This window comes from Schistocerca gregaria, chromosome 3 (genome assembly GCF_023897955.1).
Source record: "Schistocerca gregaria isolate iqSchGreg1 chromosome 3, iqSchGreg1.2, whole genome shotgun sequence".
NCBI classification, from domain to species: Eukaryota; Metazoa; Arthropoda; class Insecta; order Orthoptera; family Acrididae; genus Schistocerca; species Schistocerca gregaria.
This window is the reverse complement of record NC_064922.1, coordinates 725,344,974-725,368,608: the sequence shown is the minus strand read 5'-3', so window position 1 is coordinate 725,368,608 and position 23,635 is coordinate 725,344,974. Positions and strand designations below refer to the sequence as shown.

General features: G+C 38.6%; 1 protein-coding gene across 2 annotated transcripts in view; it reads right to left on the bottom strand.

Moving 5' to 3' along the window:
• Positions 1–10,253: 10,253 nt before the first annotated feature.
• The window catches only part of LOC126353843 (putative aminopeptidase W07G4.4), a 108,539-nt gene continuing 95,157 nt past the window's right edge, over positions 10,254–23,635 (bottom strand). For both annotated transcript variants that reach the window (XM_050002989.1, XM_050002988.1), the window contains exons 11-12: positions 11,503–11,615; positions 10,254–10,996 (exon numbers count right to left, since the gene is read on the bottom strand). In XM_050002989.1, the coding sequence (XP_049858946.1) occupies positions 10,859–10,996; positions 11,503–11,615 (251 nt within the window). In that variant the 3' untranslated portion in view covers positions 10,254–10,858. The remainder of the gene's footprint in view (positions 10,997–11,502; positions 11,616–23,635) is intronic.

Here is a 23,635-nt window from a genome sequence, read left to right as displayed (position 1 = left end):
TTTTCTAGAGGGACGCGAGTGACTCCAAGACCTGCATAACGCATTCCCGTTCACAGGAGCAAGTGAACAAGAACACGTTATGCAGGTCTTGGAGTCACTCACGTCACTTTAGAAAAGTTTTTACTGAGTTTAACGAAGGCAATGTTGGCCTGATGTATTTGACGATGCCCTTTGGCTACACTGTCTAAAGGATCATTCTAAGAAATAGCAAATTAAGATGAACATGAAGATGCCTAAATAAGGTGAAACACGTAGAAAAATTAAAAGCTAAAATTGCAACCAAGACTGTTTTTAACCAGTATCATTCTATCGATGGTATTGTGGAAACATCATGTCTATTACCATTAGGGACACAGTGTAATTCAAAACAGAACATTTCACAATTAGCAATGTCGGTATGAATCATTCAGAACAATCTGTCAGAGGGCTAATGCACGTTACATGGAACAGGCACAGCTTTAGCATCTTGATATTGATATTGTTTTTGTAGTTATTCTGTCCCATGAGAGGTCATTTTCTTCAACTGTCTAATTCTTATTTGTCTAACCACGTTTTTGTTACATTCATAGTTAAAAAATGTTTAAATTTAGTATACATGTGACCTAAGAAACAGTTTATATTACAGTATGAAATGTCAGAATGGAATTAGCAAATAAAAAAATGTGCTCCAATCCAGGACCTAACCCATGACCTCCTGCATGCTAACAGAAAACTCTATCCATTCTACCAACTGTGCAGCACAGATAGTAAGTGAAGACAAAGGTAGTTACCATACATGTGGTTACAGTGTTGCCAGATTGCCCACCTTTAATGTCCATTTTCTGCTGGAAGCACTGACCGGACAAAATTTTGCAACAGACATTCTTTTACCACTGGTATGTGAGGAGTCACGCTGTGAAGCCCCAGTGCGCGAATTTTGCTTAACCCTGTAGTCAATCATCACTCACTTTCCAGTACTTCCTGGTCTCTTCCATGTATCTAACTTTCTTTCATGATTCTTAAACCCAATGTCAGCAATGGTTAAATTATGCTTTGTGCAAAATTCCATCAGGCAGCTTCCTATTTCATTCCTTTCCCCTGTCCATAACCTCCTCTTACTTTCCTTTCGCTATCTCTTCCTACTTCTGAATTCCAGTACCCCCACCACACTAATATTTTTCTTTCTCTTTCGAACTACACTGTTTCCCTAACAGTAATAGATGTGGTGTTTCCAGAATCCCATTGATAGAATAATAATAATAATAATAATAATAATAATAATAATAATGCATTGAGATACATACTAAACAGCAGGTGGTTACCAGACTCAATGTTGAAAGGCATAATTAGTGGGGGCATGGTGATAACACACACAAACAGTAACTGAGTTTGGACATTATTCACAAAGCACATTGCTAGTCCTACGGGTAACGCAAGGCCCTAACAAAATGTGATGGACCTGAACGAGGCAAGAATAATAGTTGGTACTAATCTACGGGACCATTGGAGGAAGGTACAAAGGAAACAGGTTTTGTATCTAGTAGATGAAGTGGTGTGAATAAATTGAGCCCCATGACATAGAAAGGGCTTCTTTCAAAGCTGACCAGTCTTCCATTTCTACGGTTGTAGTATGTAAGTGCAAATGTTTTCTAGAGGACCCACTGCAATTGCTGTTGATATTTAAGATGCCAGATACCATATCAGCTGGACTACATTTACCAAATTAAAAAAAAAAAAAAAAAAAAAAAAGCCTCAACCCAGGATTGAACCACCGACCTTCTACATGCTAACCCAAAACTCTATCCACTGTACTAACTCTACAGCATGACAAACATGCTGACAGTAGAACTTACCATACAAGTGGTTACGGTGTTGTTAGATTGTCACTCTTTACCACACAACTGCAGAAACACCTTAACAAATCTGTATTTGCAATTCGAGTGTTAGCACACATAGGCAACATAAAAATAAAAAGCTTGCATATTTTGCCTACTTTCATTCCATAATGTCATATGGTATAATATTTTGGGAGTAACTCTTCAAGTCAAATAAAAGTTTTCAGAGTCCAAAAGCGTGTAGTATATATTATTTGTGGAGTAAGTTCACGGACGTCCTGTAGAAATGTCTTCAAAGAACTGGGTATACTAACTACTGCCTCTCAGTATATTTACTCCTTAATGAAATTTGTCGTAAATAATATATCTCTTTTTCCAACAAACAGCTCAGTTCATACATACAATACCACGAACAAAAATGATCTGCACAATGACTTAAAAGCTTTCACTTTAGTTCAAAAAGGGGTCCACTACTCAGGAACACTCATCTTCAACAATTTGCCAGCAAACATAAAAAATTTAGTTACAAATAAAGATCAGTTTAAAAGGAGCCTGAAAGACTTACTAGTGGCCAACTCCTTTACTCCATTAACGAATTTTTTAATAGCAACAAATGATGTATTGTATATATCCATACTATTAGTATTGTTACTTCAGCTTTAAAAATAAAAAAATTGACATGTTCCACATCCACGAGGATCTCCTCAACATGGATCTATGGAACAAAAAACTAATCTAGTCTTAACGTTCTTTTTCTGCAGGATGTACTCGCTTGATGAAATTTTGTGACACATTTTTTTATCGCTGGCATATGAGGAGTCTTGCTGCGAAGCCTGACTGCGCGAATTTCACTTCCCCTGTATAGTTTGGGTGCTCATTTTAAAGTTCATAAAACTTCATATAAAGTCTTTGGCTGTTGCTACATGCCAAGCTGAGCACTACATCATTATTGCCTAATGTACCTGCACTCAGTCGCCTACGTTTGTGCTTCTACTGGACTGGGGTTACCTGAGAAGCCTACCTCGCCCTCTGAGCAATATTTCTGGAATGCTTTCTGTGGTGTCTCCTTCAGTCACACTCAGACAAACATTATTGTAAGGTAAAAACTAGTTTCTGACTTTGAAACTTTCTGTGAATTTAACAGTTGGTACAAATCTGCAGAAATGTGAAGATGGCTTTTCTTTCAAAAGTTTCTGATCCAGTTTTGGAAACCAATGCCAAAAGTTATTAAGAATTTAAATTTTTTGGATTCAGAAGGACTATCAATTACATCTCTTACCGAAATGTACAAATGTAGTGTTAGACCTGCAGATGTAGGTGGCTTACGTCTGTTACTACTTACTTCAACACTGTATTCTTTATCCTTATTATAGTTCTTCATGGGTATCGCCATGATGTCTTCCTCAGTGCAACAAGACATCTCATTTTCTTTGTGGGACTGATGATGAGAAATGAACTATAATGCCAATCCTGATGAACAGTAAGGCATAAATGAAAGTCAAATGCAGCAAAATGAGATCACAACTCACAAGACAGAACTGTGCAAAGATACTGGGACACAAGGTGGAAATTCTGCTGAATGCTTAAATTCATCAAAAGCACTCGTGTACCTAAGTGGTGGCATATCCATACTTATCATCAGCACTCAGGTGTCAGCAATGGCGCCCGAGAAAATTCATCAGCAGCAATGAAAGAAAACCCAGAGGCTGCATTTTAACTAGTCAACAGCAACTGGGGATCAGTGAAACATGTGTTAACTCATTAACAGCACTCAAAGGGTTGAAAACATAAACAGAACTGCAGTCACCCTTGTACCTCAAGAAATCTAGTATCAGATTTCACATGATCAATGACAAGAGTGGCAGTTAGTTCCAAACCTGGGTTTGGGTCAGCAGTTGCCCCATACCAACTGCGTCTAGCATATGCCTCACACAGATTCCAAATGGCCTTGTTACTCATGGGCAGTTCATGAAAACTGGTTCATTTGAAAGGCAAGCAATGATTTAGTAGGCTGACAAATCGGTATGATGGAGATATTAGATACCTGACATTATCATGAGGAATTACTACCAGATTATTAGTAGTGCCTCTCCAGCCTTAGCACAGAGGCTCAGTGTGGGGGAGGGAGGGGGGAGGGTGGTGGGGAGATCTTACAAGCTACTGCGGGCAGCCCAACTTCTCGTGGAGAACAGTGCCACAAAGATTTTATGATATGTAGGTCTTGCCGAAATGTACAATAGGCAACCATAATCTAGACATCTTACAATAGCTTTATAAAACTGATGTACTCCAGTTTGTGGTTTTCTGTGTAAACCCCCACCCAAGACCTGCGGCTCTTGTTTCAGCAACACACTTCTCAAACTTCCTGACTGATGGTGGTGGTGGTAATTAGTGTTTAACATCCCGTTGACAACGAGGTCATTAGAGACGGAGCGCAAGCTCGGGTTAGGGAAGGAAATCGGCCGTGCCCTTTCAAAGGAACCATTCCGGCATTTGCCTGAAATGATTTAGGGAAATCACGGAAAACCTAAATCAGGATGGCTGGAGACGGGATTGAACCATCGTCCTCCCTAATGCGAGTACAGTGTGCTACTTCCTGACTGAACTGCAACTGGTAACTTGCTGTTTTAACATTAGAAGGAGAATGAAAAAGCTTCAAAACTGTCCACAGATAACAAGGAATGGATTGGCTCACTACTGTTTGGTGTTGTGCCATTTATGGCAATGGTACAGAGGACTTATTTAAAATACTACAGTACCTTTGGTGACAACCATTCTTCTGTCACATAAAACATAGTCATTTTGCATGTAAAAAAAACACTGGAGTGGGACAAATCAAATAAACAGAAGCAGCCAGCCACTGAATTACCGTTGATGGGGATAGCCCTTGAGCACACGCGTGTATGTATAAAAGTGCAAAAGTGCACTAAACACAAATAAAATTGTTTTGTATTGTTCTAATGTTGTTTCACAATTGCAAACCCATACCTATTTCTTCATTATTGTTTCAGTTAACATAGCTAAATGACAAGACAGTTTATCACTAAGTGAGCAGCAGCAGTACTGTATTTTACAGACTATAAGACACACTTTTTTCTTCAAAAAATTCAGATGCTTCTTATACTCAAAATTAATACAAAAAGTCTAGTGTTTGACTTAAAATTCCTGTCAGTCTTAAAAATGGCCATATATTTGATGCTGCGGGAATCCTATCTCAATCTGGCAACAACTAGAGTCTAAGGCACCAGAGAGCTTGAATTGGAAGTGATTTGTGTAATTGGTTACAGTACAATATTTTTGTTAGTAGGGAAAAAAATATATATATTTATGTGATGCGGGCTATAAACTGAAAGTAACAGCATATGGGGCAACATGGAAACAGACCAGCTGAGTGGCATTTCGCTCCTCCATTAACAGAAAAAAATATTCTCAGTTGGCAGGCTTGTAAGGAAGAACTGAAAAAAATGAGGAATAGTAAATGTCCAAATAGAAGATTGTATGCAAAATGGCCACAACTACTGCAATGGATTCAAGGACAACATCAAAATGACATTGGAATTAATACAAAAATGATTCAAATACATGCTCATAAGCTAGCACTGCAGTAGAATTTAACGGACTTTAAGGGTAGAGTTGACTTGTGATACAGGTTTATGAAGTGTCATGGACTTAGCATGCAAAACAAAACCAAAATATCTGAGAAAATACCACAAGAGTTTGAACAGAAAACATTATCTTTCCATCACTTTTATCATTCAATATCAAAAGAAAACCAGTGTGGAAGTAAGCCAAGCAGCAAATATGGACGAAACTCCTCTAACATCTGATGTGCCAAGTTACACAACTGTTGCAATGAAAGGTGCAAAAACTACAAATATAAAAATAACTGAGCATAAAAAAATGCATTGCACTGTTGTCCTTTGGTGTTCTGCTGCTGGTACTAAACTTAATCCAATGATCATTTTCAAGTGCAAAACAATGGCAAAATCTTAAGAAATACCACCAGGTGGTGATGATCACTTACATGAAAAGGGTTGTATGGGTGAGGCTGGTGTAAAATTATGGATTAACAGAGTGTGGGAAAGGAGGAAAAGTGCTTTATTAAAGAAAATACCTCTTCTTTTGCTAGACCAATTTAGCAGTCATTTGAAAAATTCTGTGAAAGAGAAACTGAAACAGGAAAATACAGAGCTTGCTTTTATTCTGGAAGAACTTACTTCACAATTGCAACCTCTTGATTTGTCAATAAATAAACCATTTAAAGTATATATGAGAAAAATGGAATGAATGGATGGATGATGGATGAAACCCAACTCGAATTTACACCAAAGGGAGCTTTAAAACAACCTACAATCAAACGCGTGTCAGTGGACAAAACAGTCGTGGTCTAGAATGAGAGAAGAGATTTAACAATAATCTTTCAAGAAGTGCAGCATAAGTAAAGCTCTCGATGACAGTGAAGATCATCTTATACATGAAGAGGACAACGATGCTGACAACGAGGAGGAGGAGGAGGAGGAGGGAAGTTCAGACAACAAGTTCAGGGATTTTAAAGATAAGTTCAGTTTTATAGACTGGCTTTGCAATATAATAATAAAAATGGTAAAAATTTCATTTAAAAAAAATGTTGAAAATGAAAGTGTCCATAATGTCTTATATATTGTCCATAGAATATGGTAATATAAAATAAACAGAGCTCTAGGTCAGAAAAAAATTTACAATCCTAGCAAGAAAATGACCCACATTATGAGCTAGCAGCATACGAGGGCTGCTATATATATTTCTGGCCTAGGCAACACTAAGTGTTGCCAGGTGCAATCTGACATTTCCATTGGAAATGTTTGACATTTTTTAGCATAAATGTACTCAGAACTTTTTGACTTACGACAATTTTTTTTTCTTTTACAGGGACTTGAAGAAATCAATTTGGCACAAAAATGGAATTAACTCGTGAACATTTTCGTGCGATCATTTTTCACAACTTTCGACGTGGATTATCACGACAAGAATGCATCGATGAACTTAAATCTTTGTATGGCGACGAAGCACCATCCTATAGCACTGTGAAAAACTGGTACAACGAATTCAATCGTGGCCGACGCTCGCTCAAAGACGAATTCCGTGAAGGTCGTCCAAAAACAGCCGTTGTGCCAGAAAACATCGATGCCGTACATGAACTGATAATGCAAGACCGTCATGTGACATACCGTGAGATAGAGGCATGCCTAGGCATTTCTCCCACCAGCATACATTCGATATTGCATGAACACCTGGCCGTAAAAAAGGTTTGTTCTCGTTGGATCCCACACAATTTGACAATCGCTCAAAAGAAAGCTTGTGTGGATTGGTGTAAAGAAATGCTGAAAAAATACGATCGCGGTGCTTCAAAAGACGTTTATAAGATCGTCACAGGTGACGAATCATGGATCTATGCGTATGAGCCCGAAACAAAACAGCAATCGACCGTGTGGGTCTTCCAAGACGAGCCAAATCCAACGAAAGTTGTTCGTGGAAGAAGCACTTCGAAGCAAATGGTCGCCTGTTTCTTCGGCAAAACTGGTCATGTGGCGACTGTTCCGCTTGAGCAACGTAGGACGGTCAATTCTGAGTGGTACACCACCATTTGTTTGCCTGAAGTCTTCGGAGAAATTTGAAAAATGAACAAGAGAAGACGAATCATTGTGCACCATGACAATGCGAGCTGTCACACATCGGCTCAAACCAGCGCCTTTTTGACCGGCCAAAATGTCGAAGTGATGGGTCATCCGCCGTACAGCCCTGACTTGGCACCCAATGACTTCTTTTTATTCCCACACATCAAGAAAAAAATGCGTGGTCAACGATTTTCGTCGCCAGAAGATGCTGTTGCAGCATTCAAAAACCATGTTTTGGAGGTGTCTCAATCGGAGTGGAAAAAGTGCTTCGAAAATTGGTTTGAGCGCATGCAAAAGTGTATAAATCTTGATGGGGAATATTTTGAAAAACAATAAACCATTTTCGTTGATAAATATTCGTATTTTCGTTATTAGGCCAGAAATATATATAGCAGCCCTCGTAATCTCGCAATAAGGCAGTTGTCTACAAGATAACAAGCAATTGAATAAGCAGCCAGCTTTGATCTGATGCAACTGTGTTGTTTACTGCTTCGAGTGGGTCATTACTGTGGGATAAAAGCTTTCAGTGAACAGAGTGAAATAATGAAAGTTTGTTTCATTGTTGTTTAATTAAAAAACACTTTATTGTGTATTATGTAAGTAAGTTTATTATACCATCATGTAGATCAAACAATGGCTTTGCTCTTACACGTTTATCTTGGTGACATAAAAACAGCTATTCTTCACATGTGTACAAAGTATGCTGTGTGACCGCTCATGTTATGAAAATTGCCGCCCCCCCCCCCCCCCCACCAAAAAAAAAAAAATTAAGCAAGTATAATGTGTTTCCAAGTAGGACCACATACATCTTATCTACATTAAAAAAACTATGCCAATTAAACATTGTTTTTGAGCCTGTGGTACAGCTGACTCCATAAGGATCATTGATACATCCTGAGCCCACACTAAAAATAGCTGTAAAGCTTCCTGGTCTTTATTATCTAGATCATTTGCTAAAAAAAAATGAAGATTCAGCATGTATGATCATTTCCTAGTTTGAGGAGGAATACAAAAATTGCCTTCCTCCAAGAGCTGGAAAATGTCATGTCTGCCACATTTTGTTAAAAACTTGTAGACAGATTTCTTTGGGTTTGTTGTCAAGGAGCTGAAGCACGTTGCACTTGATTCAGCTGTTATTATGAACAGAATCTCAAATGACAGACAGTGCTGAACCCAGCTCCCACATGGAGGTAGGGCAGTTATCAGACTTACAATTGTTGAATCTGAAGGCCATCTCACCCTCTCCACATGACAGTGTGGTACTAAATACAAGTAGGCATGGCTGCAGGTGTGGAGAAATGAACTGCCACTACCTTGCAGATATGTCTAGGTGATGCTTAGAGGTAACTTTCTATCAGTACAGCTGTTGTATGGACCAACTGAGTTTTCTGGAAATCTTTTTGGTGGCATCCCTTATTTGTGATGAGTTAATGGAGAAATTGATGTGGTCCAAGAATACAAGAATACTCATTGCTCTCTTTTACAATTCATTAGGCATTTTCCCTTGTAACCCAAAAGGCTGTAAAGTTTTCAGCAATTGTTCAGATTTTGTAATGTGAACTCTGTTGGAGTGTACAAATACATCCAATGGCTGAACAGCATTCAGCTAGTCTTGTTGTTCAACAATTCTGGCAGCTTTATTTCTGCTACTGTTCATCCTTTACATTTACTCAGATTGGGAAATCAGCAAACAGTCACTGGAGTGCACATTATTGGTTACTTTCCATTGAGCTGTCTCTCCAAGGATTGAAGAGCAAACTGGCAGGCCTATGGTGAACAACATACTCATAACAGAGGTGAGAATTTATGGTCTACATTATGTTGTAGAAAAGTTTGGATTAATGTCCCATCAAGCTCAAATCAGGGTAAGATGGGAAAGGAAATCAGTTGTGCCCTTTTCAAAGGAACTATTCCAGTATTTGATTTAACTATTTTTTTCCTGTATTCACAAGACTGTTTTTGAAGCACAGCCCACATTGTTCTGGACCACCACTAGCTTGCACAGTGCCTTGTTGACAATTTGGGTCCATAGTTTAGCAGGATCTGCACTATATTCGAACCTGACCATCATTTCTTACCAACTGAAATCGAGAGTCAGCTGTTTTCCAGCTATCTAGTGTCAAACTGATATGGTCACGAGCCCAAATGCCCTCATGTTGTTCATCTGGTGGCATAAACCATTAATACCAAATTTCGCTATGTTTTCCTAATGGATACATTGTTCATACGTCCCATGTTAGCACTGACAACTCTACTGAAACACCTCTGCTCTCAGTCATTAAGTGAAGGCTGTTGGCCACAGCATTGTATATAGTGAGAACTAATGCCTGACGTGGTATTCTTGGCACACTCTTGACACTATGAATTTCAGAATATTAAACTCCCTAATGATATCCGAATTGGAATGTCCCACGCATCTAGCTCCAACTACCATTCCATGTTCAAAGTCTATTCATTCCCGTCATGTAGCCACAATAATGTCGGAAAGTTTTTCACAATAATCACCTGAGTACAAATGACAGCTCTGACAATACACTGCCCTTTTAATACCTTGTGCATGCCACCTGTGAATGTGCACATCACTATCCCATGATTTTTGTTACCTCAGTGTAAAGTAGCACAGAGAAAGAATGGGTGGTGAAGCCACACAGCTAGTTCTGCGAAAACTTCAAAGCCCACAGTCATTAGAGGGGCAGGAATGGTGAACAATGAAGCTTCTGTCTGTCTGTAGAAACTGGCAAACAATAAATAAATAAATAAATAAATAAATAAATATAAAATAAAATAAAAAATAAATAAAAAAGCATGTATTTCTTAGAAGTGCACCAGAATTCAACTACCTAGCAATTCTTGATATGTTCAGAATGGCTCTATATAACTGACAAATGTTCAAAGAAAAGTAGCACAATCTGCCACACATTTTAATGGTATCCTAGATACAACACAAAACTTCAGATGGAGAGTAGGAGAAGGGGCACAAGGTAATTTGAGTCATATTGTTATTACAATTATGAGAACTTACTACACTGAAATGTAGTAAACATTTCTAATTTTGTTGAATGTGTAATGATAGGTTACAAAAATTAAAAATGCATACACAATATAGAAAACTGTATCACATACAGGCTTACAACCTTAAAGCGAGTGTGTCTTAATTTTGATAGGAAACTAGAGCTTGTTGTGTAGAATACAACAGTTGTATTTATTTATTTATTTATTTATTTATTTATATACTTTTTATTCAGAAATAGCCCATTAAATTGGCATAACAACAACATAAGTACATTTTGTATATAAAACAACAAGTAAAAGAGTAAGTACAGTTCTTTGATATATTATTAAGCACCCGACCGTTACATACTGAGATCATGAGATATAAATACAATATCTTTAGTTAACATGAGGAAGAAGAAAATATGTAGAGAATCCAACTACTGGACATCCTGTCGGTTCATTTGGCAGTGAACCAGAAGAACCTGCAATGTCGACATGGGTATACTTCATTGGCTTGGCAGACCCAATTCCATTCTGTAAAAGAAGCAACACACACTGAGTGCAATGCAAAATTAAAGAAATGCTATAGTACTACAGCAGCAGCAGCAACTACTGCCGCTGCTGCTGTGTTACTACTACTACTACTACTACTACTACTACTGTGTTATTGCTAGCATCACATTTTTATAAAGTAGTACTGTAAAAATAATTTTTAAATTATTTCCAAAATGTTTGTCAATTATGTCAGAACCCATTATTCTGATCATAGTTACCAAATTTAATCATACTTCAACGAATCTGTAGTATTAGTGCCTGTAGTATCAGTGCCAACAGATCATATTCACAAATAAGTGTTCAAAGTGTTGAACAAGCTTTTACAGCACAGTCACCACAGTTAATTTAGCAGAAATTAAGAACATGTCATTCCAAAAACACAGAAAAAGTTTTTCATGTCTTTCTGCTTGAAACAGCAATAGTCACATCTGACTCAAGACAGATGAAAATCAAAATTTTGCAAATTAAACTGCTGAAGCACTTACTTTATCAAGTCCTGACACTCTCAGAAGAAAGGCTGCTGGAAACTGATGCCCCCTTGGAGTCCGTGATGAGGGTTCATTGTTGCTTTGGAGCACATCAGCCACTTCAGCTTTATCTACATATATCAAAAAGAAAAAAAAAAAAAATAGTGTCCATCCTTGGAATCAAGAGGAGCTGGCACTTCTATCAGCTAGCATTTTAAATATGTACGGTTAGTAGTAGTAAGTATGAAACAAGAACACACTAGCAAAAGTTTAGGGTTCTAACAAATATACATTTTTTGTTGGCTGTCCTGTAACATGGATAACTGAATAGGCTCAAACAAAACTCAAAGTTCCATAGCTGATTAGTCAAAGTGTTACTTTCATTCTTGAGATATTCTCGCACAGTTCAAATAGACAGATAGTGTCTGCAAAAGCTATATATATATAAACTCAAGTCCTGTTAAGTCAGTCAAGTTGAAATTATCATGTCTACTAAATTTAGTGTATATTCTGTTAAAGGTTTCATTTCACTTACATATTTGTGGTAAAATGTATGCCTTAATATTATCACTTGCTTATTCCTCTGTTTTAATTTATATGAAGTAGAGGATGGTGAAAAAATGGAAACAAAAAGACATTATCACTTTTTTATACATACATCAAAAAAAAGTTTTGCATCGCCTCGGTTCCCAGAACTCCTTAAGATAGACATTGATTGTGGATATTGTATAACAGACATAGTCCCTTTGACTGTTCAGAGATGTCACTAAACCCGCCCAAAGATGTAAACAACCATGCATGAGCAGCACCTATTAGATGGAGGGGGACAACTGATCAATTCCAGTCGTTCCACCAGGAAAGAAGTATACAGCTCATGTTGTCTGTAGTTCAATCATGCCTAGACAGTCAATACCCATGCCTAGACAGTCAATATCGCAGTTTTATTCAGTCCACATTGTTACTTTGTGCCAGGATGGGCTCTCAACAAGGGAAGTGTCAAAGTGTCCCAGAATGAACCATAGCAATGTTGTTCGGATATGGAAGAGAGAGAGAGAGAGAGAGAGAGAGAGAGAGAGAGAGAGAGAGAGAGAGAGAGAGAGATAGGAACTGTCGATGACATGCCTCGCTCAGGCCACCCAAGGACTACTACTGCAGTGGATGACTACTACCTATGGATTATGGCTTGGAAGAGCCCTGACAGCAATGCCACCATGCTGAATAAGGCTTTTTGTGCAGCCACAGGATGTCGTGTTACGACTCAAACTGTGCACAACAGGCTGCATGATGCGCAACTTCATTCCTGACGTCCATGGCGAGGTCCATCTTTGCAAACATGACACCAGGCAGCGCGGTACAGATGGGCCCAAACAACATGCCAAATGGACCGCTCAGGACTGACATCACATTCTTTTCACCCATGAGTGTCGCATATGCCTTCAACCAGACAATCATAGGAGACATGTTTGGAGGCAACCCAGTCAGGCTGAACACCTTAGACACACTGTCCAGCAAGTGCAGCAAGGTGGAGGTTTCCTGATGTTTTGGGGTGGTATTATGTGGGGCTGACGTACACTGCTGGTGGTCATGGAAGGTGCTGTAAAGGCTGTACAATAAGTGAATGCCATCTTCCACCGATAATGCAACCATATCAGCACCACAATGGCAAGGCACCCGTCTTCACGGACAACAATTCGCGCCCCCATCATGCACATCTTGTGAATAACTTCCCTCAGGATAACAATATGACATTGCTCGACTAGAGTGGTCAGCATGTTCTCCAGACATGAACCCTATTGAACATGCCTGGGATAGATTGAAAAGGGCTGTTTATGGATGACGTGACACACCAACCACTGTGAGGAATCTATGCCGAATTGCCGTTGAGGAGTGGGACAATCTGGACCAACTGTGCCTTGATGAACTTGTGGATAGTATGCCATGACGAATACAGGCATCCATCAGCGTTAGAGGATGTGCTACTGGGTATTAGAGATACTGGTGTGTACAGCAATCTGGACCACCACCTCTGAAGATCTCGCTGTATGGTGGTACAGCATGCAATGTGTGGTTTTCATGAGCAATAGAAAGGGCAGAAATGAAGTTTATGCTGATTTCTATTCCAATTTTCTGTACGTGTTAACTCTCGGAACTGAGGTGATGCAGAACTTTTTTTGATGTGTATCACTGAAAATGTGCTTTGCGAGCAGGCAGTGAGTGCAGGCCAGTGAACAGTGAGTAATTTATCCCTCCACCGCCACAGGGAATATGGGCGGAAATCGATCCTAAGGGAAATGCTTGGAGAAGTGCTAAGACTGTAACATTCAGCTGTGTACCTGTGATATCTACATTTTGTAGACCCCTAAAGAATATGCAACAAACTCTTTACACAGATTTTGCACGTTAACTCTGAAAGTAGTCTGCATAACCTGTCTGTGATGCACAACTCTCATGTTTGATGAACATGAAATTGTTCTACCTGAAATAAACGTTAAATGTTAAGATAGAACTACCAAGTACTGTATTCTTTTATCAAATAACCATGCATTACAGGGCAGAAAAACATTGCTAAAAGTAGTGCAATTTTGTAGCTCATCTGAATGGTGCATTCACTTTATTTTTCTTCCCCTTCTTCCTCCTCTTAGAGAGCTTCCTTTAAATATTTAAAACCTCTTGCACATGCTCATGTTGTTTGCATTTTCCATTTCCATATTCTTTGACACAGTAAGATGTGTAGTGTCTTTGTGTACTGAGCTTCCTGGAAGAATTCAGCATCTTACAATATGCTAAACATTGTGTGAACACATCTTTTGGTATAAAAGATAATGTATCTCATACAGTGGATGGAAGAACAAAGACATTGTTGATGTTATATGATGCCAACTTGCCCTGTTGATATTAGATGGCACTGCTGTCAAAACTGAACCACCTCTACTTTGCAGTTGTTGCTAGTCCTTTATTGTCAAGACAACATGATGCATGTTCATTTCCTTCACTCCCCACCATGCAATCAAGAAGGCGAGCTGGTGCAACTACTCACAATAAAAAAAACTGAATTGCTAAGCCCTGTTTTACAGGATCACTGAATGACTATTTTACAGTAAACAGAAAGATCAAATAAGAAATAGAAAATTAGTTTTCAGAGACAAAGGTATATTTGCCAATCCAAAATTTAGAATCACATAGTGATGTTGCTGGGAGGGTTAAAGACAACTGGACACTCAAAAATTAATTATTCCACAAAACTAGAAGAGAAGGAGTGAAATGCATTTTCCTTCTTGCTCACCACAACATACACCATGGTAACTTCACTTTATACTTGTCCTCTATGCCGCAATACACACAAACTATACAGATACTTATACTAGGCTATCGAAATCTTCCCTCTTAGTGTTAATTTGCTTTGTCACACAGCTGGATTTTTCCCGCTGCTCAAATGTATGTGTTCCAAATCTCTGATACGTCGCCTGTGCTTGTGAGTAGTTCATACATATTCCCAAAACAGTGAACTTTGATTTTCCTCTGAACTTGAAATTTTTCTTGTTACAAGTTACAACATTTCTCTTTACAACCAATCTGATTCACGGTAGCAATTCTGACTTATCCTATTTGATGCTCACTTTGTTTGTAGATAATTAGTTACATCGTCATTTGCATTTCTGTGTTTTCTTCTGTTATTAAATCTTTGAATTGTCACATTTACTTGATGATGATGATAGTTGGTTTGTGAGGCACTCAAATGCATGTTTATAAGTGCCTGTACAAATTCCCAATCTTTTCACTGTCCAGTCTTGCCACTTTCTCAAATGATGATGAATTGATAAGAACAACACAAACGCTCAGTCCTCAGGTGGAGAAAATCCCCGATGCAGCTGTGAATTTAACCCATAACCCCATGATCCAGAAGTAGCAATATTAGCCACTAGACCACAAGCTGTAGACTCACAGTTTTGCTGTTTTACCTGTGCCTTCTTACAGCTTACATTTCAGTACATATAATCCCTGATTTTATAAAAGTATATGGCATGTTTTGGATACATGTAACTTTTAGAAATCAGAGAATTTAAAATTCGAGACAACATTTATCAGCATCCTACTCTATACTATAACCTAACAGGAGCCATACTTATTTGGATTGATTTCCTATTTATTTATTTCACTAGATTATAATTAGAATCTGCACTTGCAGCTTGCTACATTTTTCTGTCTTACAAAGGGAAGCCACAAAATTCGGATCATGGATTTGCTTCAAATTGTAAGAGAAGTTTTACACATCAGTGATGTACTGGTGCATTGTGGCCCTGAGCTTGGGATAGTGGTGGCCATGGTTAGCATTGACACTCCATAATCAGTGGATTGGTGGATGGAGTCCTGCTCATGAAGTAATTTTTTTCCCCCGACACTAGTCATATTATTTCATATATATGATGTTTAAAAGGTAGTATGATGAAAAGACATGTATTTTCATGGAATTTTACTGAATCTACAATGTTATTTGCTTTGTTTACTAATTTTTGCTATCACAGCAAACATTATATCTATAACTATTGACAAGTAAATGACAAACACACAGTGTTCCTGGAAATGCGTGCATGTTGTACTTCCAAAATCCTTTATATCTGCAATTGGTTTAGATAACAAGAACTACTCTGCACCCGAGCGCTTCGATCAGCGGAGATAGAAATCAAGGACACGGGACAGGCTTGGAAAGCCCAAGTCAAACACCAACAAATATAGGTGTAAATTATTTTATTCAATAATACAATGAGTTACAGTATGCCAGAATATTAGAGTAATGAACAATTCATTGTCAGAAGTGCTTTCAATATTGCAAGTTGCAGGATGATATTTTTCATACACAGATGGTGAAGGTAAATTGAAATGGCATCTACTATATCGAATGAATGCAATTTTCCTGCATGCACAAGGATTCCTGAGAGTCCCTAAGGAGAAACAAAGTTAATTGAAATTTTGAAAAATTTCTCTTTATTCTGAAAATCTGGATGCAAACCATGAGTGTTGCAACATTTTCCAAAATATCAGTGCTGAAAGTTGTGATGTATGACTGGGTCTATCGTATAGCATCTTCACAAGAAGCATTTTCTCCTTTGTTGTCAATTAAATGTGAACAACTCTGAAGGCACCTGATATATTTTTTAATGTAACTGTGTTTAATACTTGTAGTAGTAATAAAAATTAACAAACAGCAAAACAACATGGAAATTCAGTAAAAGTACTTTTCAAATCTAATATGTACAAAACAATACAATTAGCGTTGAAAGAAAAATAAATTAAAAAGAAAAGATGAGTGGGGCTCGACCTAGCAATCCACCATTTATGGAGCTTGAATGCTAACCACATGATTGCCGCCAGGTCATCTCAGAGCCACAATGCACTGGTACATTACAGATGCATAAAACTTCTCTTGTCATTTTCTCAAAACTGCTTAAGTATTATGCCATACTACTTGCACACTATGTTGCCCTAATGGGCTACTCAAAGTGTAGAATGTCTGATGAAGTAAAGCCATAATCTGAACATCGAGCCCTCTGCTTGTTAGACAAGGGACCAGAAGCTGTGTAGTTCAAGTATACACTCCTCTATCACCCTCTCTTAACTGTTTTCATCTTTTAGGGAGATCTTTAATGTCGAGCATCACTTAAACTACATATTGTCATAATACACAAGTATAAATACAGAAACCAACAAATATGGTATGATAGCTTCACAAACACTGAAATCAACGTGGTGGCCGCTCAATTTGCTTCTATCAGCCAGTCACAGCACAGGACCTGTGATATCATGGAAACATTGCTACTTTGTCTCTCAAACTCACATATGCAGCAGATTAAACACACACAAAACATTAAACATCTCAAATTTAGAGCTGAAAAAATAAAAATAAAAAATGAAGCTCGCAACCAAATTAACACATACTTCATTAAAGATTTCTCTGAAATGTGTACAGCTTGATTTGAATAGTGTCAAATGTGACTTGGACAGATAAATATCCAACCTGCATATCTTATCTTTTCATTGGTTTTTGTTGTTACTTAGCAGCTGGGTATGAAATGGAAAGGAGATACAGTATGCAAAGTTTTGGATACAGTGTGATGTGGCCCTCCTCACTGAAATCTTCGATTGTGGTGCCTGTCTTATCTAGGGTAGTTATGATTAGTAAATGTTGCACCCTTCCTCAATACGGAAACCACGAAGTGTGCCAGCCTTGAGGGGTACTATTATTTGCCCACACTGTGGTTAGAACAACTTATCGGTGCCACATTCTGTTCCTGTGCACTTGTGGCTTCACACTCTCAGGTGTGATTTGTTGTGTTAAATTGTGAAAAAATACGGCATCAGTGGGAAAGGATTGTTATATTTAAGCCCTGCATTTAGTATGCTAAATAACAATTTCTTCTTATCACTTATTAGTGCACATTTTGCTTACCTTACTTTGTTTGTTTATTCATGAAATCAGTTCATCTCCCCTTCTCTGCTTTAAATGGTCTATGATCAAGTCATCAAAAAATCTTACAGAATTGACAAAACTGGAAATGAAACACTGTCTAAAACACCACCTAAACAAAATTAAGCATTGAGTAATGTTACATCAAAGCATAATAGAAATATTCATAGGCACAGGTTTGATAATTTCAGTCATTCCATTTTTTCCTCTTTATGTAAGTAGCAGATTGTGAAAACAGTGTTCAAGTTGGTAGGATACCCATAGGCTCTGCCAGTTAAGCCTTCAGGAGGCCCACGACAGCTGCACTTTGTACAAGCCACATACCCCCAAGCTCCTACTGGCATTCTAGGGCACAGTTTTAAGACTAGCTACTTCCTGTTCAAGAATCATCAGCCAGTGTCAACAGTTCCAAAAATACTGACTGCCTTCCAAAAACACTGACTGCCATTATTTGTTTGAGAAATACAGGTATACCCCGTTATGCACAGATTCATTATCTGTGTTTTCATACACACAGTGTTTTCGTTTTAAGTCCAGGCCTGCTATTTACTAATAGTACATAGAAGCAGTAATGCATTCAAACATCATCTACTGTGTTTGTCGAAATGTGAATCGTCAGTTCAGGTCAGTAGAGCTGCGAAGTTGCACTTGACAGGGTCTGTGTTTAAAGAATATAGGGTAAAAGGAAAGAAAGCGTGCCTGTGGAGGAAAAGATGGGTGTACAAAGATCATATTCATTAGAAATAAAGTCAGAAGTTTTGGACTGCTACAAGAAAGGTGAGCATTTTGTTGACATTCAGTGTGCTTTGGGACTTTGTGAATCCACTGTGGGAACTATTTGTGACAATGGGGAATCAGTTTGCTGTTGTAGCGGGACTTTGAATTTCGCAGCGCTATACTCGTTCCCTCAGATATAAATTATATCATCGCAGCAGTATGAGCGCTCGATGGCAGAGAAAATACTAAAATTGTAACCTTTTTTTTTTTCTCTATCCGCCTATTGTCTCCAGAGAGCGGAAGCTTAATGCAGACATGTTCTGATGAAGACGAAAAAAAATTGTTAATGTGTAGACATATTGTGGAAGTTGTTATGACATTTGGAGGAAGGAAGCAACGTAAAATAAATTGCATTTAATATCAAGACGGTTTTGTATACATTAGAAATTCCTGGACAATTAAACTTATTGCAAGATTACACTCAGCTGGCTGCTACACGGGTAGCGGAGGCTGTGTGGCGTGGACTGGGCAGTTTTTTTAGGTTAGAAGGCCTCGGGAAAGTACGGCGTGGGCTGCAATCTCAAAGGGTGTATGATAAATACAGGACGTGCTTGGATCAAAGAACAGTCGGAATTGTAGTTGTAAATTGTTGTAGTTGTGCTGGGAAAGTCCCTGAGCTTCAGGCGCTAATAGAAAGCAAAGAAGCTGAAATCGTTATAGGTACAGAATGCTGGCTAAAGCCTGAAATAAGTTCTGCAGAAATTTTTACGAAGTCTCAGACGGTGTTCAGGAAAGATAGATTAGGCAGAATTGGTGGTGGAGTGTTTGTGTCTGTCAGTAGTGGTTTATCTTGTAGTGAAGTAGAAGTAGATACTCCATGCGAATTGATATGGGTGGAGGTTATACATAACAGCCGAACTAAGTTAATAATTGGCTCCTCCTACCAACCCCCAGACTCCGATGATATAGTTGCGGAACAGTTCAGAAAAAAATTGAGTCTCTTAATAAATAAATACCCCACTCATACGGTTATAGTTGATGGGGACTTCAACCTTCCCTCGATATGTTGGCAAAAATACTTGTTCATAACCAGTGGTAGGCAGAAAACATCTTCCGAGATTGTCCTAAATGCTTTCTCCGAAAATTATTTCGAGCAGTTAGTCTACGAACCAACGCTAATTGTAAATGGTTGCGAAAACATACTTGACCTCTTAGCCACAAACAATCCAGAGCTGATAGAGAGCATCATGACTGATACAGGGATTAGTGATCACAAGGTCGTTGTAGCTAGGCTCAATACCGTTTCTTCCAAATCCACCAGAAACAAACGCAAAATAATTTTATTTAAAAAAGTGGATAAAGTGTCACTAGAAGCCTTCCTAAGAGAATTTCCATTCCTTCCGAACTGACTATGCAAATTTAGACGAGATGTGGCTCAAATTCAAAGATATAGTAGCAGCAGCAATTGAGAGATTCATACCTCATAAATTGGTAAGAGATGGAATGGACCCCCTGTGGTACACAAAACAGATCTGAACGCTGTTGCAGAGGCAACGGAAAAAGCATGCGAAGTTCAGAAGAACGCGAAATCCCGAAGATTGGTTAAAATTTACAGACGCGCGAAATTTGGCACGGACTTCAATGCGAGATGCTTTTAATAGGTTCCACAACAAAACATTGTCTCGAAATTTGGTAGAAAATCCAAAGAAATTCTGGTCGTATGTAAAGTACACAAGCGGCTAAGCAGTGCCGATGGTACTGTTACCGACGACTGTGCCGCTAAAGCGGAGTTATTGAATGCAGTTTTCCGAAATTCCTTCAGCAAGGAAGACAAATGGAATATTCCAGAATTTGAAACACGAACAGCTGCTACCATGACTTTCTTAGAAGTAGATACCTTAGGGGTTGCGAAGCAACTCAAATCACTTGATACGGGCAAGTCTTCAGGTCCAGATTGTATACCGATTAGGTTCCTTTCAGATTATGCTGATACAATAGCTCCCTACTTAGCACTCATATACAACCGCTCGCTCACTGATAGATCTGTACCTACAGATTGGAAAATTGCGCAGGTCACACCAGTGTGTAAGAAGGGTAGTAGGAGTAATCCATTTAACTACAGACTTATATCATTGACGTCGGTTTGCAGTAGGGTTTTGGAGCATATACTGTATTCAAACATTATGAATCACCTCGAAGGGAACGATCTATTGACACGTAATCAGCATGGCTTCAGAAAACATCGCTCTTGTGCAACGCAGCTAGCTCTTTATTCGCACGAAGTAATGGCCGCTATCGACAGGGGATCTCAAGTTGATTCCGTATTTCTAGATTTCCGGAAAGCTTTTGACACCGTTCCTCATAAGCGACTTCTAATCAAGCTGCGGAGCTATGGGGTATTGTCTCAGTTGTGCGACTGGATTCGTGATTTCCTATCAGGAAGGTCGCAGTTCGTAGTAATAGACGGCAAATCATGGAGTAAAACTGAAGTGATATCAGGTGTTCCCCAGGGAAGCGTCCTGGGACCTCTACTGTTCCTGATCTATATAAACGACCTGGGTGACAATCTGAGCAGTTCTCTTAGACTGTTCGCAGATGATGCTGTAATTTACCGTCTAGTAAAGTCATTCGAAGACCAGTATCAGTTGCAAAGCGATTTAGAAAAGATTGCTGTATGATGTGGCAGGTGGCAGTTGACGCTAAATAACGAAAAGTGTGAGGTGATCCACATGAGTTCCAAAAGAAATCCGTTGGAATTCGATTACTCGATAAATAGAGCAATTCTCAAGGCTGTCAATTCAACTAAGTACCTGGGTGTTAAAATTACGAACAACTTCAGTTGGAAAGACCACATAGATAATGTTGTGGGGAAGGTGAGCCAAAGGTTGCGTTTCATTGGCAGGACACTTAGAAGATGCGATAAGTCCATTAAAGAGACAGCTTACACTACACTCGTTCGTCCTCTGTTAGAATACTGCTGCGCGGTGTGGGATCCTTACCAGGTGGGATTGACGGAGGACATCGAAAGGGTTCAAAAAATGGCAGCTCGTTTTGTATTAGCACGTAATAGGGGAGAGAGTGTGGCAGATATGATACGCGAATTGGGATGGAAGTCATTACAGCAAAGACGTTTTTCGTCACGGCGAGATCTATTTACGAAATTTCAGTCACCAACTTTCTCTTCCGAATGCGAAAATATTTTGTTGAGTCCAACCTACATAGGTAGGAATGATCATCAAAATAAAATACAAGAAATCAGAGCTCAAACAGAAAGGTTTAGGTGTTCGTTTTTCCCGCGCGCTGTTAGGGAGTGGAATGGTAGAGAGATAGTATGATTGTGGTTCGATGAACCCTCTGCCAAGCACTTAAATGTGAATTGCAGAGTAGTCATGTAGATGTAGATGTAGATTTTGGAGCAGACTTTTCACGCAGAAATGAAGTAGGAGATTTTTGAAGAGCTGGAAGCTGCACGAAAGAAGAAGACATGTTAACATGGTAAAGGATGAACTCTTATCTACGCCATTTCCCCCTGTCAGTTAAATTGTGTTATTCTCTGTTCTTTTTCAATAATTTTTGTATTGGAAATTGATTTAAGTTTTGCTCAAAAACGCCACAAGGACCACCCCAACAATAGCTTTTCCGAATCACGAAGTCAGATAGCTTTTCTGTAATACGAAGTCCGATTTGCTTTTCATTCTTTCCCTTTTTCAAGGTCATTCACGATTTTAAAACCCCCTTTTTATTCACCATTTCTTCCCACATTTTCAACCTTTCCAATCTTTTCTTTTCTTCTCTTTTTCTTTTTTTTATTAACCACTACACTGTCAACTCTTTAAATGACTAAGTGTGCCTAGAGTGACCAAATCGCACTCCGGGATAATGGAAATAATGGAGAAAATGTTAAACCACTGTACTGAGCACCATGACCAACAGTACATGCCTCTCCCTGGAGTTGCTATTCAAGCTAAAACCAAACACTTGTATGCAGTTGTAACAAACCTTTCTCACTCACATCATGTTGATTTGAACACTTCAAACATCATTTTGGATTTGACAACATTAAAATTGCATTAGAGGCAGCTATGGTCGATTAAGTTAGAGCCAAAGATTTTAAAAGGAGGTTCAAAGAAACTGCAACAGAAAAATGCTGTACTGTGATGCAGGTTCTCAACCCTGATGAAAAGGGTTTATATGGAAAAGAATGCCTAGCCACACATTCATTTCTATTGAAGAAAAAACAGCACCTGGATTCAAGGCAGGACCAATGCACCCTTATTTTTGGAGGAAATGTTGCAGAGGATTGGAAATTAAAACCTCTTCTGATCTATTGCTGTCAAAATCCTAGGGCAATAAAGGGCTGTGGTAATAATGGATGGCTGCTGCTATTGACAGTGACTATTTTTTTTAATGAACTGAATACAGAATTGAAGGTCTACTGTGAGAAAGGAAAATTCCCTTTCAAAATTCTTCTCCTCTTTGACAATGTCTCCAGCCAGCTACATTTCATAAATTTCATTACTGATTCAAATCAAAACACTGCCACCTGTTTCTTCCCTCAAACACTATATCTATCCTGCAACTCATTGACCACGGAGTTATTTCTACATTAAAGGCATACTATCTAAATGAAACTTTTTCAAATTTTACAGAAGAAAGGGATTTGAGTGACATGCTTACCACCAAGTTTTTCTGGCAACATGTTAAAAGGTAACTGATGCTATTACAGATGTATGGACTGATACCACTCCAAACTGTGTGAATGCGTTATGGAAGAAACACTGTAGCCCAATGCTGTGTCAGTGCTGGAAGATGAAGTGATATCATCTTTGCAGCAGGAGAAATTGTGGACGTGGCACAGCAAATTGGATTTGATTATGTCTATGAAGAGAATACCTGTGACCTCTTACACTTTGATTCTGAAGATATGAACAATGAATTGTGTATAAAGAAATCCATTATGAAAACTGATTT